Raw genomic sequence first — 18,004 nt, 5'->3', positions numbered from 1 at the left:
AGGCCCTGACATTAATTTGGATATAACGACTCCAGTTGTTGGGCTAACAGAAACGTGGTGTATGTGGTGTATGTGGTGTGTGTGCGCACGCGTTTGAGTGTGTGTGTGTGTGTGTGTGTGTGTGTGTGTGTGTGTGTGTGTGTGTGTGTGCCCCAGTCATACAAAAGCGTACGCAGAGCAGGGTGAGCTGTAGATGAAGATAAACAACAGCACTGTGTTGTTTTTCTGTCAGCCTTTTAGCCCTCCTCACACACTACACAAGGTCAGTTATGGGTCATCTACCAGCTTTTGTGTACACAAATGGGTGGCATGTACACCAACCAATAAAGACTTCACAAACGATGGGCGAAGCGCTAAGCAGCCAGCAAAAAGCGCAAGTTAATCAGCAGTATCTGCTTCTGCTGTTTGGTATATGAGGAAAGTGGTGTGGATTTTGGGATGGAAACGCTAAAGGAGCGAGACGTTCCACAGATGGGCCCAAGGGTCAGATTGAGGGGGTTTACTGCTCCACTGAGTTCTGTTCCAGTCCACATCCTGGTCTCTGCTGGTAGCATTGCCTTTGGACAGACAGAATAAGACCAAGCCAACTTCAACAACAGAAAACTGATGACTGCTTTGATTGATTTGAACACAGGCATTTTTTCCCCTTTTCTTTTCCAAGAATAGCTGTTAGTCTAGATCGTGAGAGAGCATGACACACAACACAACATAACATTAAGAAAATTCCGTTAAATGTTTTTCTATACACTCTCTAATAGATACATGAAGAAGGGTGCATTGAAATGACACCACAGTAGAAGCACTTTTGGTTTCCTGAGGAATCTTCAATTGAGTTGTACAAATTGAGTCCACTGAAAGGTCCTTTGGGGAATCTAAAGTGGTTTAATCTGGCATTGCTCCAAAGAATGCTTTCTGGCATCTTTATTTGTAACCATATTCAACATCCCACTGGCAACACATTCAGAAACTCTTTACCTCATGTTTACAATAGCCACAGAAAAGTGAACCAGCATGTGGAACCAGGGAGCGTTCAACCTTGTTTTCTTTTACAATACAAAACAAACTGGTCTTGTATTGTTGGATGCACTACAGTAGTTTCAGAGCGAGTGTGTACATATAATAAGGATTCAATCCCTTAAAACAGCCTATGGCCAAACCTCTGTTAGGCCAAACCTCTGTTAACCCCACCCAAAGAATAGCCCCACATGATTGTATAGAAGTCCCTGTAGTTACTGAATATTATGCCTAAGCATGCAAAAAAAAAAGGTGTAAAGTCGGATTGGTAAGAGTGAATTACTGATTTTTAACAAATTTTAAAAAAATGATTTGTTTTGTGTTTTTGTACATTTTTTTTTATTAAAATGATGGTGTGCAACACAAGCAAAGACAACATCTAGAAATTCCCTGCTTTGAAAGATGTCAGATAAATGCCAAAACAAAATTGAGACAAACGGGTTTAAGAGCAGAAATAGTAAGAAGACACCTTTTCATCTTTCTTTTCTAGGTGATTAAAAAAATACAATAAAATAATAAATAAATAAATAATCAATGACATTATAATGCATACATAACATATAACCCTTTTGCACAAGAACATTAAAAATACAAATACTTCTTATTTATTTAAGAAATGAACAAAATCCACAGGAGTTTGGCACTGAGGTGTTGGATGATACGCAGTGTGAAATGCAGGGGAGTTAGCTCCACTTAAAGACTCTGATTTTGTGATTTCATGGTCTGTTTGGCGCCACTGGCCCACTGCTTCACATTACCCTTGGCCAATACACACATACAGAACCCACTGCTTTCTGTACACCCGTTTTATAACGGCCAACACAAATCTACACAAATTACCCATGTTTATTTAGAATCCACAACATCTTAATAAATCAATAGTATAGAACATGGTTTATAAGCCCGAGCGGCCCAATTTTCCTGCACCTCCCCAATCGGCTCGCTGAAACTACCCGGACTACTGATGTAATAACTATATAAAATGATGAAGTGTGAGAATATAAAAGTTTTCTAGAGCAGCAGGTGTTCGATATATATTTTGGGGTTAAAATGGGGAGTCTGGTGCCCCTGTACATCCACGAGAAGCCCTAATTCGCACCATTAATAACGCCCCCGGTTTCATTTGGGATCGGGGAGGCGTTGTCACAGCCCAAAGTGAAATGTATGGTTTGTAATTACCGGAGTGTAGGGTGAGATGTTCCACCTGAGCAGCTCACGCTGTTCTATTACCCCCACCGCCCAGATTCTCTTGCCCCCAGCTGCCCCCAGCAACCCCTTCTGAGCCACCTCCCAGACTCCAGCTTTGACCCCTAGTGGCCACGGCCAACTCCCACCGCAATTTTTCATCATGCCCTCCACTTGCACCGGTCACCCTGTCCCTACAGCAGCCTCTCACACCAGTCCATTACAGTCCCACCAGGGCAGCACAACATGGAGGAAATACTAGTACTGTGATTATAGAACTACATATTGCGATATGTTAAAACACATTCATGAATTACTAACAACATGAAGGAGGTTTTGTTGGCATTCATTCGATTATGTTAAACACAGTAAAACACTGTGACTGGTTGGAGGGCTCATTTGTATAAGGCCTTTCATAACATCAACATTAAAAAAAATCATCAATGTGACCTGTGCAAAGGTTTGGACACCCTAGGCTATGCAGGACATGATTAGCAATTGAAGCCTGTGGCATGACACTAACTGTAAATGTGCCAACACTCCATGAACTTTTAGGGGAACTGTGGAGGTCAAGATGGAAGTTAAAACCCCTCTTTGGCTGGCAAGAAGATTTAGAGTGATATTACATTGTTGTTCACTTCATGGAAGAGTCGTAAGAAGAAAACCGCAGCAACCCTGACTCAAAAGCCAACATCTGTATGCTACAGGACATCTAGATGAAGATCAGAACCACAATTAGAACATTTAGAGCAAAAACAAAACAAAAAAACACTGTGAAGCATGGGGTGGGGGTGGATACATCATGTTTTTGATGTGGTTGTGTTGTGTTGCTGCCAGTGGCAATTGCAATACTGCACAGGTGGAGAGAGGAATGGATTCCACAAAACACCAGCAAGTTCTGGATGCAAATGACAAGCCAACTGTTAAAAGTCTGAAGTTACAAAGAGAATGGCTTCTGCAACATGCTAAATGATCCACAGCACACCTTAAAACAATGAACTACCTAAAGAGACACAAACTGAAGCTTTGGAACGTCCCTTTCAATCCTAAATACTAGAATACTTGCAGATACTTGCAGATCTAAACAGCATACAACATTTAGATAAGCTGTGCATGCAAGACAACCCAAGACCCATCTCAGACCTAGAGGCCTTCTGCAAAAATGAGTGAATAAAATTCAAACTATAAAAACCCAATGAACTTTTAGGTACAAATGGCCATTGCAAGCTGTGATTTCTGCCACAGGAGGCGTTACTCCTGACTCTATAGGGTGCCCAAACCTTTGCACAGGCCCAAACTTTTACATACAACTATACATTTCTATTGTGTGTGTGTGTGTGTATGTGTGTTAGGGTGGGCTTGTCCTTCACAGTGTCTTTAACAAATACTAATAAAACAAACCCAGTTGCACAGCAGGACTGCTGCAGAGATGAGCGTGTTTTAAAAGAAATGAAAACACTTCAGGTCTTACAGAGCTTACAGAGAGAGGTGCCCAGAAAAGGCCACATCAGCTCTTTATGGCAGAGAAATGTGATTGTTCCCCTACTGTACTCCCCTAAAATACATCAATAACAAAGTAAAAAACTAAAATAAAGAGAAGCTGGTTGTGGGGAAGTCAAGGGATTCAAACTCAGACTTTAAAATTCGGAAATTAATGAAAACATGCCAAATTATATTTTTTTAAGTAAATAAATGAAAATCTATGCATGAAATAATTCTATTAAATAAAGCCTTTTCTTTGTCAAAGGTCAGTTTGATGGAAACAAGCTGCTGGACATATAAATATAAACGAGTGGCTTCTTTGAGTGATGCCATAGAAGAACCATTTTTGTGAATTAAATGTGTGTATGGAGAACTTGTTAATGCTTTAAAGCCGTGTACCAATGTAAAGGTTCTTCACACAACCCAAACAAAACATCTTTATTATCTTTATCTTTAAATCTTTACTAAATTAAAAACTGTTCTGCTATGGCATCATCCACCCTCTGTCACACCTTTATTTCTAAGAGTGTACCTAATGACATTTAGAAAGAGACAGAAAAAGAAAAGAGGAGAGCACGAGAGAAAGAGAGACATAACTCGAACACTGTTCATAAACCACCTGAGTTCACATACGATCCAGGCCATCCTCATCTCCCCTTTACCGCTCATAGGTCTTAAACACTAAAACACATATATGCATTCCAGCCCTTTCTCTTACCAATTCAGCTGCACTGAGCTTGTAATCATTATCGAACCTTTTATCCCCTGTTGTAATTTTCTTGCATGTTACATCAGTTTTGCTGTGCTCCCAGAATTTTGTTCAAGGTCAATAAAGTTCAATAATTTGACTAACCAACCATACCTCGTATTCATTACATAGCCAATAAACAGATTCATCAAAAAGAACATGAAATGCACATTAAAAACATCAGATTCCATTTCCTCGGCTGTTCGCTAACAATAACAGGCTCTACGTGAACGTAAGCATGTTTAAAATAGACTCTGTCTCAGGCTGAGGTGGAAAAAGGAGTAGGAAGACATTCAGCGTTCTTCAAAACGACTAAAAGCAGACTAAAACAAACATCCTAAATGCTGCTACGAGCAGCTTCTCTGTCCTTAAAATGCATCGGTGCGCCTGTGCACGAGGGCATCTTCATTCATAGACAAAGAGATGGGTGCAAATATGAGTGGGGTGGCGGGGGGGGGGGGTTTTGCAATCGATTTAATGGCAGTTATGCTGAACAAATCAGCCTCAATCTAGCGCCTCCCCACAAAGCCTCAGCCTTTAGGCTTTATCTCCAGTCGGAGTCACTTTTCCACCTAATCCCTGTGCCAGCGCAGAGAGCCAGACACCTAATCCACCAACACCGCAGCAGCATAAAGACATACCAGCACAATCACACAGCGAGTAAAATTCAGCTCCAAATGCACACCAGGCATACAATTTTTTTTTTCACGAACCACAAAATAAAGGAAAAGATTTCCATGCCCTAAGCCTTGTTATTCGTCCCTAGCGCAACCTTTATGCACTCGATTTCCTAGCCGGACATGGAGAATTCTCCAGAATACGGCACAAAAGGCAGGTCATGAGATTAGAGCAGCGCCAATGCTGCAAGACGGGACAGCATGGGTAAGCACTTTTCAGTCTGATTCCAAAACAAATGAGGGACACATTTGACCTCTACATAAATATCCCAGAAAAAGGAGCCTTAACATATCATTACGCTTTTTTTTATTATTATTATTTATTATTATTTCTTCTGCTGCTCAGGTGTTGTCAGGTCTTTTATTACCATAAGGAAGTGAGTAGCATATCAATGAACAGTCGAGACAGGGAAGGCCAAGACAACAGAACACTTCGGAAAGCAAATCATCCTAGGTTTTCTTACGAGTCTAAAATCTTCCCTACTGCTAAACTGAGCTGAATGATCTATAGAAATCAAAGAAAGGAGATTTTCTGAAACTGCTCTATTCATAAGCAACACGAAACCGGATTATTTTGGTCTTCTCGCTGACAGAAACGGACAAACTAAAATAGACGTCGGACAAATATAGAGATTTGTGCACATCCATATACACATGGCTATGACACAGCAAGACAAATACAGGCACATTAGTGCAATGCGACCGCCTCGCGACATCCATCACCATCACAGAATGGCAGCGGAGAGGCTGGAGCCGTCCACCTGGTGACTGTACCGATCTGGAGGGAATCCAGCAACACACCCAATCACCAAAAATAAACACACAGCTCCTCGCTGCACTTAAACTGCGGTCTTCATTCTAATAAAGGCTGACATACTGTATAGCTGTTCCATCCCATTATCTCCACCAAAAACCAGGAAAAAGGAGAACGAGAGAATCTAGAAAGCACATTCATGCCAACTGGGACGCAGAGCGAGACTGGGTTTTACAGGAATACAAATAATGCAGTGAAGGAGAAAAAGAGTCTCAGGTTATAGCTATAGCTGGTATATTAAAAAAATATCTATGTGATGTTAGTTATATATATATTTATTTATTTTTTTTGGAGGGGGGGCATTATCCAAAACAATACAAAGAGAACAAAGGCTAAACAACTGCTGTTTCCAAAAGGTTGTGATGTGTCAAAAAAAAAAAAAAAAAAGACAAAATGGTATTATTATTTTAGCCGATTCTGCTCAGAAGGCAAATAGAGAATAGGGAATCACCCCGCGACACAGTGACAGCAGTCCGTTTCAGCCTCAGCGCTAAGGGAACAGCGCTCTGGACGGTAAATAACTTTTAGTTGGTTCAATAGAAGAGAATTAAGGAAAGCGCCCAAGTTGCTAATGGGAATGAATGGGAGGCATCAGCCGGGGTCAAAAGCACTGCAAGATCAATGCAGAGGTACAGGTGTACAGCAATACAAAAGGAGAGAGCACCAAAAGAGAAAGAGTGGGAGAAAGAGAGAGAGAGAAAGCGTGCAAGCGAGAGAGAGAGAGAGAGAGAGAGAGAGAGAGAGAGAGAGAGAGAGAGAGAGAGAGAAAGAGAGAGAGAGAGAGAGAGAGAGAGCGGGCGAGAATATACTTAGGAACATTGCTTCCTATTACCCAGATTTAAGATGGTGGAGAGTAAAGTTTAGTGGAAGAGAGAAAGAGCGTATGAGAGAGAGAGAGAGAGAGAGAGAGAGAGAGAGAGAGAGAGAGAGAGAGAGTCACACAGAAGAGTAATGGACTAATGGGATGCACTGAGCAGTGGTCTAATCATAAAGAGCATGGGAATGCACTATGCCTTCTGACCGCAAATTACCATAATCATCTGGCTTATTATGAGAAAATTATATTGCTTCTCAATGCATGAGGTACCCGGTACCTGATACACAATTTCAATGCATCGAACCCCAAATTGCCTCAATGAAAACCATCTGAATAAATAACAGGATGGGATTAAGGAATGAAGGTGCAAAATAAACATGACAGACTGTTTAGATGCAATTAAAAGTTTAGTAAAACTGTTTACTGGTATCATTACGCACTTTTTAACTGACACAGTTACTATTCATCTTTAACTGACATCACTACCAACCAGTAAATATTATATTATTAGGACTTCTCGTAAGGCAGAAAATGTTTGTGGAAAAGTCCCATTAACTCTGAACATTACAACAGCACTTACCATATCTTGTATAAAAAAATAAAATAATAAAAAAAAAAACTCTCTTGCAAGACCTGCATTATGAGATTTTTGAGACTACTGTTACTGTCACTGTAAATAATGACAAATGTAGCAGCTAAATAAATGCATGTACTAAATTTACTAGTAAATTTAATTTAAGATTTTGAAACAATATTTGGTCAAATCAAATATGTAATTATGCCAGTTAGCAGTTGATGTAGTTATCATCATCGACTATTTCCATTGTTCAATATCTTAAATAAAAAAAAAAAAAAAAAAGGAAAAAAAAAAAGTTGATCTAGATTTCTAAAGGAATATGAATGAGCAGTTGAAGCGCTCTCCTCATGAGGAAGGGTTACACTGTCCTCTAGTGGTTGAAATGGACAACACAGAACAATGAAAGAAAGTTTCTCTAGGTATGCTGACACTTTTCAGAAAAAAACATCCAGAGCAAGACCACGTTTGCTTCTTGCATTTGCCTCCACACAAGTCATCAAATTTAAAATACTATTTCTATTTTCCTTTTCATTAATTTGATATATTTTTAATAATTGTATATACATTTCACCTGTCTTCAGCAATCCTGCCTGCATAAATGTATTACATAGACACTATTTAAAGACAGCAACAGATTACAGTTTGAAAAATAGAACAATCCGGTGCTTACAGCCTCACTGGTTCAAAAGAAAGACCATACACCATCTTCCTGCTCCACTATCCACCAATCAGAGAACCCAAACTACTGTCCTTTTCAAACGATTCGTACAAAGCTGAAAATGGCCTTTCCCACTGCCTCCAGATCTGGCAAAGCAAGTGTGACATTTCAGATGGAGTATTACTTTGGACAAAACAATTAACATGTTTATGCCGATCGGATTTCCTCCACGCCCTCGTTATCTATCCTCATTGAGCTATAACAGGCGCTAAGGCTGACTGAATGGACGCTGTTTGCAATAATTTACAATAGAAAGACTCCGGAAATGCATTTGTCTCCAGTCCATTATGTTATGAGCCATGCATTAATGCAGCTCAAATAGACCCTATTCATTAGAGTTAACAATGACAGCCAACTCAAGCTCACTAATGAACACCAATACTCATGTGGGGAATTAAGAGATGATTTGTGGAGTTTGTATGTATCATTCAAAAGATAATGTAGATGGATGTTTCGGTTAGTGTACAGGCTCAGAGATAAACAGGCAAGCCAGGACGAGGCAAAACTACGTGGTGTTACAGTGCCACCCTCTGTACATTACATGCAATTACTTTTTTTCCCCATTTGTGAGGCAGGTGCACAGAGGATTTGGAGAAGCCAACAATGCGACATTTATAAATGAAACAGGATTCATAGGAGACAGTCAAAATGAACATAAGTGGTCACTGTCATGAGACTGTAGACTATCGCTGTGATCACAGCTCAAACCATGTGATTACAGAGGCAGACAGCCTTTATCGGTTCGTTTTAAGGTTTTACTGACTCAATAGCTTATTTGAAAACATTTCTTTTTAAGGAAAAATTGGGACACAGCATCAGTGATGCAAAGTATTGAAAGCTATTTGAGTGCTAATAGTATCCCCTTGTGAATAATCTTCAGTTTAGTGCATGCTTCTACTGTATGCTGTATTACAATATCAGGGAGGACTGTGTGTAGTATAGTAATTGTAAGTAAATAGGACAAAAAAAAGCTAGCTAAGCAAGTGTGTGTAGCCATCCTTTTCCATCAGCAATTTACAGTGTGTGACATTTGCTTCCAGGATTTGCAGGTATTTAATTGAATCCATTCTTCCTTCTACCAGTGAAATGTTCACTGTGCCACTGGCTGGCACACTGGCACAATCCCAAAGTATGATCAATCCAACCCCATGCTTACCAGCTAGAGAAGTGTTCTTTCCATGAACCCCCCAAACATACATTTGCTCACTGCAGCCAAAATGTTTCCTTTGAAAACGTCTGAAACATCTGAAAGTTTTGTGATGAGGATGCAATTACAGTTATCTTCTGATAATTCTTAAAAGTCATATTTGGGCAGAACACTGCACCACCACTCTAAAGTATGCCCAAATCGTCCCAAATTCTTTTGCAGTCAAACAAGGAGTACGTCCCAATCACGCACTAAACACTAATACTATAAGGTATAGACTACGGCTGTGTCCGAAAAGTAAGAAACGCTGTCCACTTAGACAGGATTCTGATGCAGGAAGGCACCCAGTCTTGTCTGAATCGAAGTTTAGTAATCTAGCCTTTTACTTCATTGGGCAAAAATGCTAATGGGTAAGAACAACAATGCTAAACGCTAAATACCTTGGCAACGTAAGGGTGTACTGTTGCCTTTGTGATTCGGTTACAGAGACCTTCATCACTACACTGCCCTCTGAGACGCAGTAAACAGCAAGGCATCAAGTCAGCTAGCTAATTTCAGTTCTAGACACAGCCTGTAAACTAATCTTAAGAGTGCAGGCTTAGTAGTTTGGTATGCAAAATAGGAACATACTAATCTTAAAATACTAACAGCTTGTGTTGTTCTCCTGCCGCCAACGCAACTGGGATTCACCCAAAGTTTCTTCACTAATGAAAACATGACCCATTAATGTGGAAAGTAATAGGTTAATGATTACTAGTATCCTAAGGTTTTTTTTTGTGTGAGGCTGAAATCACTGTTTGAAGGTTGGACCAGATGTGTTTTTTAAGGTTTGGCCAAAAGCTTTTTTTTCTTTTTTTTCTCCCTGAAGGTTACTGTAACTGATGGTTTCACCAGAATCGCTAAAAACAAAAGTTGGGACAGATATGCTTTTTTTTTTACAGTTAGGCTGGAGACACAAACTTTTTGGAGGTTGGGCCAGACACAAATCTTTTTTTAAGATAAAAAAATAAAAATAAAAATGTATTACACTTTTTGGGAGTTTAACCTGCTTAACGCTGGATGGTTCATAAATATTTATTTTGAAGGTTGTGCCATAAATGTTTCTGTTTTTAAAAAGCTGTTTTTTTAAAAGGTTGAGCTGGAAATCTTTCTTTGAACGTTGGCCTAGAAATATTTTTTGAAGCTAAGAAAACATGTTCATTGAAAATTTTTTCCCCTCAAAGCTGGGCCTGGAACTGCTAAAAAATTGTCTTTTAACAGTTGATTTGTAATCACTACGTTTGGGCCGCAAACATATTTTAAATGTTTTTTTTTAAAGCTCAGGCTAAAAATGTTTTTTGTAGATTGGGCTGAAAATGCTCAAAAATGTTTTTAAAGGTTGGTCCGTAACATTAATCCATTGTTTTCTGAAGGTTGGGCCAGAAATGCAGAAAATGATTTTTGAAAAGTTGCAGAAAACAGTTGGAAAAAAGCATTCACAGACTGAATTTATTCACACACAGACTTGTGCAATCTTTACACTTACAGCTCAGAACATCAGCCAAATTTTATTATAAAAACATTTGCGGTAATGTATTTGTTAAAAAGTGTTTGTAATTTTGTAAAAAGAATTTAACTTAACATTTGTGTCATAACTTTAGCATGGTGTATTTCCCTTTCCCCCTCTAAAACTGTACATCTTGCTTAGAATCTAAAAAAAAAAAGGTTTCTCTTCAACTTCACGCCCTGCACAAGCGTGGAAATGAACAAATTACACCTGACTAGTGTCATATCAGTTGTGAGAAGTAGCACTTACCGATACCAGAATTGGCTCCGGTGATTACTACAACCTTATTGGAGAGGTCACGTCCCTGTAGAATCTCCAAGGCAGCAGTGTTTCCATCATAGCGCTTGGGCTTGATCTGCACATCCTCTATGGTGAAGGCCTGCCGCGGGTCAAAGTATGTCTTTCTCTTGTTGATGTGACTGAAAGAGCAGAAGAAAATGGGACAAATGAAGCCAGTCAAAGATATCAAAGTCACGACTAGAAAGATCAAATAGGACAAACATATTATAGCGCAGATCAAGGAAGAAATACCAACAGCTAGGTCAGGTGGTGTAAAGATTAACATCAGGTATAGGAAGGTACACAATATGGCCAAAGGTTTGCAGATAGCTGCTCATCCTTTTTTCTGCAGTAACAGTCTCTTCTGCACTAGATGTTGGAACATTGAAAAGCATGGGCATTTAGCTACAAGATAAGTAGTGAGGGCAGGTCAGATATTATTTTCTATATTATATATATAGAAATAAAATGTGTGTGTATATACACACACACACATTTTATTTAAGGTTTACTGGTTGTTATTTAATTGTTTTTCTTTTATGTGTTTAAGTTAATTAAAGCCTGTATTTCCATACTTGGATGCTCTGGAAATGAGGGCCATCCTCAGTGTACTTCCAAGTATTTTCAAAAATGAGGTTAAATGAATAATAGTGAATGATTAGTTATCGATCACAAACACCACTCCAATTCAATCCAAAAATATTAAATGGAGCTCCACTGCTTCAAAAGAACACTGCTCCAGCGCTCCACAGCCCAGTGATGGCTTTATATCCCTCTAGCACATACTGGATATAAGCTCAAATGCAGGTGCCTCAGATCTTTCCATTGGAGCAGTAAAAAGAACTATTCAAATAAATTTGATTCTTTTTTTGTGATTTAGCTGAATTAACTTTTTAGAGAGGGTCTGAATACGCGTGGAGATATAGTGTACTTACCCATGGTTCATTGGTAAATAAGGAAGCAACTTAACATAGAACTCACTCAACGTAAAAGATTTGACCCTTGTCATCCAACTCCTGTTCCCACCCATACGGCAGATCTGCAGAAAAGCACACAACCATCTTAAAAACAATAATTCAAAGAATCATATTCAACATAATTGAATCAGGAACACTGGTTTAATTTCATCTGCAGCATTTTACACTTAGAAAAGATTGCTGACCTGTATCATTAGAGATGTGATGGAGTAACGTTCACTTGGTTTCTTAAAATCAAGGCAAACTACGCTTATAACTGATCAGTACTTTACTTAAAAGCTGAGCTTAGCAGTTCCAGGGTCTTGAAATGTATTTACAGAGTACTGGATTCACACATTTAATGGTGGTTTTAGAAACCAAATGTCTGAGGAGTTTAACATTAGTAGATTAAATAGTTAATGTACAGAACATTAGTACATTAAATAGTTATGTCTGATGATTAAATCTATAAAAAAAAAGTCTTAGCTTTGTGATAAGGGTTTGGCCTAAAATGCATTTAAACACACACATACAGACAAATAAAAAAATAGTCCCTACACAGATTTACCACTAGCTTAATCAACAGTTCATACTGTTGCTATCATGCAAAAACCTTGTATGTCAATTTTTGCAGTTTTACTGCTGGCCATAATTTAAATCTGGCTGTTGGGTTGACATTTCATTATGAATGGATTAATAGAAATATTCTGTAAAGTTGCCTATTTGAACATACAAGGTTGTGTGTGATGGCAATGACCCATGACTGTAGGTTCAGTGGTCATTGCACAGTAACTATAAAGGTCATACTGGTGCTGTGGACATAACCTCTGGTTCCTATCACAACAAAACCTTAGTCAGTGACCCTCTCTACCAAAACCATTCCCAGTCAAAGCATTCTGACTTTATCCTCAGCTCTTCACCTACTCTTCAGGTGAAATCTTGAAAAATAGGAAGCTAACCTCCTGCACAGCGTTTCTTCTTCCCAGTCTTAGGATGCTCCCACTGCGTTTTCATCTCTTCGTGGCTGAAAAAGACAATCAGTTTCTTTTCAGAGTGAAATGGCCTGACAGACCTGTATGCCGGGTAGGCTGGCTAGTGCTGTATGTGAGCTCATGGTCAACCTGTCAGACTGTTTGAACCCTCTTTAAAACACTATTACTAAAGTAGACTCCGAGACACAACACACATTTCAAATTAGCTGAGCGACACGAAGCCGGAGGAGTGGGAAACACGGTGATACGGACTCGAGCATGAGCAGAAATTGTGAGAAAGCGTCCAGTGTAAACTAGCTAACTTACTTGGCATAATAAACCCAGCCATCCTTCGTAGATCTCTCCTCCCAGCCGGGTGGGAGCTCGTCCTCGCTGTCAGTGTCGTCCATTCCCGCGTATTTAAGAGCAGCCATTTGTGAGTTGGAGTTTTTCCTGTGCGTGTCTGATTTAGTGGGTTCTGTGTCAAACAGTAAAATCACTCTCCACCAAGAAAAAGACACCCACAGCAACACTCTCCAATATTGGCCGCACACTTCCGCAACAACATCGTGACGTTCGGCGAAGGGATTTGTGGGATTTGTAGGCAGAGGCGCTTCAGAAAACGGTAAAGTAAAAGCCGATTCAAACGACTCTCAGTGCTTAATAATGAAATAAAAAAACTCGCTTGTGCGTCATGATGTATAAATAAATCTGAAAAAGCTTTAGTTAATCTGCCTGTAATTCTTTTCACAGTTCAGTTCAGATAACATATCACAAATAGATGGATGAATAAAATACGCATGCACTGGCATTTTGGATCCGTGCATGCCGGCACAGCACCCGGTACATCCTAAAGCTGATTGCACAGCACCCGGCACATCCTAAAGCTGATTGCACAGCACCCGGCACATCCTAAAGCTGATTGAACAGCACCCGGCACGTCCTAAAGCAGATTGCACAGCACCCGGCACATCCTAAAGCAGATTGCACTGCACAGCACCCGGCACATCCTAAAGCAGATTGCACTGCACAGCACCCGGCACATCCTAAAGCAGATTGCACAGCACCCGGCACATCCTAAAGCAGATTGCACAGCACCCGGCACATCCTAAAGCAGATTGCACAGCACCCGGCACATCCTAAAGCAGATTGCACTGCACAGCACCCGGCACATCCTAAAGCAGCTTGCACAGCACCCGGCACATCCTAAAGCAGATTGCACAGCACCCGGCACATCCTAAAGCAGCCAGCACACTAAAATGCACATTTCAAAGCAGCAGGCACACAAATCGTACATCCTACAGCAGCACATCTTAAAGCAGTCCATACTTAATTTAACACAACCTAAAGCAACCAGTTCACCACCCAGCACATTCTAAAGCAGCCGACACACCACCTGGCACATCCTAAAGCAGCCGGCACACTACCCGACATAATCTAAAGCAGCCGGCACACCACCTGGCACATCCTAAAGCAGCCGGCACACCACCCGACACAATCTAAAGCAGCCGGCACACCACCTGGCACATCCTTAAGCAGCTGGCCCACCAACTGGCACATTTTATATACGCCAGCAGACCAATTGTTAGATACTACAGCCAGCACACCACCCGGCCCATCTTAACAAAGCCAGGATATTAACTGGCACATCTTATAGGAGTAGGCACACCAACCAACATATTTTGAAACAGCTGGCACACCAACTTGCATATCCAACAGCTGTGAGCACACCAGCCAGCACATCTTAGAGCAGCCGGCACACAAATTGGTTCATCCTAAAGAGGCCAGCAACCAGCACATTCTTAAGTACTCAACATTCTTAAGTATTGGTATATAGTAAAGTCAAACTTTTTTCTACACTGACAATGTTTGGGTTTGAGATCAATAGATAAATATGAAACACCACATTAAAAATTAAACTTTTATTCCCTGATATTTTATTTACTTCATTTTAAAGTGAGCAAAAACTTCAGAATATATGACCTCTGAATGTCTGCTCTTGGTTTGAGCCCTGGGTTTCACCTGAGACACTGTATCGTTCAGTGTACTTCTGATTTTTCTCTTGTTTTGCGCACCGTACATAAAAACGCACCACGCGTAAAAACGCGCGCCATGCGTAAAGCCCCCGAGAGCTGTAGAGAAAACCAGATACGCAACTACATCTCAGCTGTAGATTAATGAATTTATATTCATCTGATTATTGGATGGTGACGCTATAACCTTGGACAGTTCAGGATTTGGCACATATGAGGACACTGTTAACCAACACTGCTGTTAGGTTTCTTTAAACAGATGTAATCTACATTATAACGTCGCAGGTTCCTAAATCTGTAAAACACATTGCTGATCACAAGGTTCTCTACACACGCGCTCTTTGTTTATAGAAGGCGTCATCAGCGCCCCCTGAGGCCGTAACGTCAAGACAAAAAGCGTCTAGTTTAGTGTGAGGGAGTTTGGTTGTAAATGCTTGTTCTGTGCGTTTTTCACTGGTGGCCTAATTCGAATCTGGCAGTTGTTCTTAACATTGTGTCAATTTTAATAATGTTATGATGAATGGACAGATAGAAATACTCAAAAATGACCTGGAATAAAATCGTTTTAAATAAAAAAACAAATAGGAAAGTTTTTACTGTAAAACTTCTGTAAAGTTGCAGCTGTAGAGTTTTTTGATATGTAAATTAAGTTAATTGATTAATATCAATGTTAAAATAGTGAGATATCTGGACTGGGGTTAACATTACAGCTCATTTTGGGTTAATGTCAATTAATTCAATATAATTGTGTTGTTTAGAAAATACACTGAGAACATGGGTTGTTTAAATATATTTATGTATAAATAGTTTAAGATTATTTTACCTGCAATGAATCCAAATAGAATTAAATGTTAATAAAATCTCGATTTTACTGTTCCAAAAATCGAAAACTGATGCATCTATGACTTTTAGGGGAGCTTAGGTAATGTAGGACTCTCCACATTAGTAGCATTGCATGTTGGTGGTGATGCATGTTTCAACAGGTTTGTCAACACCTTACAGCACGAACATTGCGCGCCGCGTAAAAACGCGCGCCGTGCGTAAACGCCAGGTGTGGATGAATTACAATATATTAGTCTGATTACTGGATCTGTATCCTGTAACCCTGGACAGTTCAGGGTAATGCAGGAGACTTTCGGTACATATGAGAACAGTCCACTAACGCTGCTACTAGTTCCCTTCAAATAGATCCTAATCTAACTTTTCATGTGCAATCACAACAACATTGTGTCCTAAATCTGAAAAGTCCTGCACATCAAACATTCATTGCTGTTTAGGTGTTACCATCAGAGCATTGAGATGGGGGCGTTAAGACAAAACTGCTCTAAAAATGGTAGATGTATTTATATGCCTGCATTGACCGGAGCCGGCATATAAATCAACAAACAAAAAGAAAATCAACAGTAAAAAGAACAGATCCAGGTAATCCATCTTCAGAGTCATTTCTACATTAGAATATGTTACCGCAGATGCAATAAAATAATAAATGAGTCTTGTTTGCTTTCACCTAACAAAAATGTTTGTGGGTTGACAGATGTTTGTGTTGGTGTGCCGGTGGCTTTCAGATGTTCCTTGTTGGTGTTCTAACTGCTGTAAGATGTGCCGGTTGATGTGCCGGCTGCTTTAGGATGTGCAAGTTGGTGTACCGGTTGGTGTGCTGGTGGCTATAAGATGTGCCACTTGGTATGCCGGCTGCTGTAAGATGTGCCTGTTGGTGTGCCGGCTGCTGTAAGATGTGCCACTTGGTAAGCCAGCAGCTTGAAGATGTTCCAGTTGGTGTGCCGGTGCTGTAAGATGTGCGTGTTGGTGTGCCGGCTGCTGCAAGATGTGCCAGTTGGTGTGCCGGCTGCTGTAAGATGTGCCACTTGGTATGCCGGCTGCTATAAGATGTGCCTGTTGGTGTGCCGGCTGCTATAAGATGTGCCTGTTGGTGTGCCAGCTGCTGCAAGATGTGCCAGTTGGTGTGCCGCCTGCTGTAAGATGTGCGTGTTGGTGTGCCGGCTGCTTTAGGATGTGCTGGTTGAAGTGCCGGCCAACTCCCAGCTGCTAGGAGGTTTGCCAGGTGAAGTGGCAAAGAAATGATCCAACCACCCTCTCCATTTTTACACTATGCATGAGTTAAATGTTGGTCCATATGTGTGCCCATCTTCAGTATCTCACTCATAACTACGTAATGTGCTTCAAACTAGGTTTTAAATCTAGGAATAAACGACTAAATAATATCTACATGATGTTATCTACATTTATTTAAAAACAAATTTGTGTTCCAACTGAATATTTTAGGATGAATAAAACTAAGGCCGTAGAGACTGCCTTATTTCATGTAAATTCTGACACAAACTCAAAAACAGGCAAGACATTCAAATACACGTTTTTAGTAACACATTTCTCCGTTGGCCTTTTAGAGCTCTTATAGTGGACATGGTTCACACCTGATGGTTTCACCTTCCAGTGCTGCACAGTGCATATATCAATGTTTTCATATCCTTTTAAGTTTCCCCTACATTGTACTTCTTGGAAAATGATCCTACATGCTTGACACACCTTTCTTTTGAAAGCTTCTCCAAATCTTTTTGGCAAACTCGTTTAAGCTGAACCAGGTTGGATAGGGAGCGTCAGCACTGAGACATTTTTAGATCCCTCCAGAGATGCCTAATTGGGTTCAGCTCCGGACCAGCAGGTGGGCCACTCCGGGGCTTTCACATAGTTTTCCAGAAGCCACTCCTTTGGGTCATGGTCTTGTTGAGATGTGATCCTTGACCTCAGCCTGATAGCTTGAGCACTCTGCAAAAGAATTTCAATCAGGATTGCTCCATTTCTATCCTGCCTCAATCTTTCCCTCTATCCGGACTAGTCTCCCAGTTTCCATCACAGAAAAACATCATCTTTGACTGTAGGGATGGTATTAATAAGATGTTGCTTTGTGTCTGGTCTGAAAACTTTCCGTACACACACTGTATTTGTAGGTGGCAGAGCCAAACATCATGTCAAATTCAGAACATTTACATATTTTCATTAATTAATAACATAGCCCACAATA

At 40.2% G+C, this 18,004-nt stretch overlaps 1 protein-coding gene across 1 annotated transcript in view; it reads right to left on the bottom strand.

Moving 5' to 3' along the window:
• Window positions 1-13,470, bottom strand: part of wwox (WW domain containing oxidoreductase) — a 239,333-nt gene extending 225,863 nt beyond the window's left edge. The window contains exons 1-4 of the mRNA XM_072671844.1: window positions 13,259-13,470; window positions 12,920-12,984; window positions 11,986-12,043; window positions 10,975-11,144 (exon numbers count right to left, since the gene is read on the bottom strand). Coding sequence (XP_072527945.1) covers window positions 10,975-11,144; window positions 11,986-12,043; window positions 12,920-12,984; window positions 13,259-13,365 — 400 coding nt within the window. The 5' untranslated portion in view covers window positions 13,366-13,470. The remainder of the gene's footprint in view (window positions 1-10,974; window positions 11,145-11,985; window positions 12,044-12,919; window positions 12,985-13,258) is intronic.
• Between the last annotated feature and the right edge of the window lie 4,534 nt (window positions 13,471-18,004).

Source organism: Salminus brasiliensis, chromosome 2 (assembly GCF_030463535.1).
Source record: "Salminus brasiliensis chromosome 2, fSalBra1.hap2, whole genome shotgun sequence".
NCBI classification, from domain to species: Eukaryota; Metazoa; Chordata; class Actinopteri; order Characiformes; family Bryconidae; genus Salminus; species Salminus brasiliensis.
This window is presented reverse-complemented; position numbering and strand designations above follow the sequence as displayed.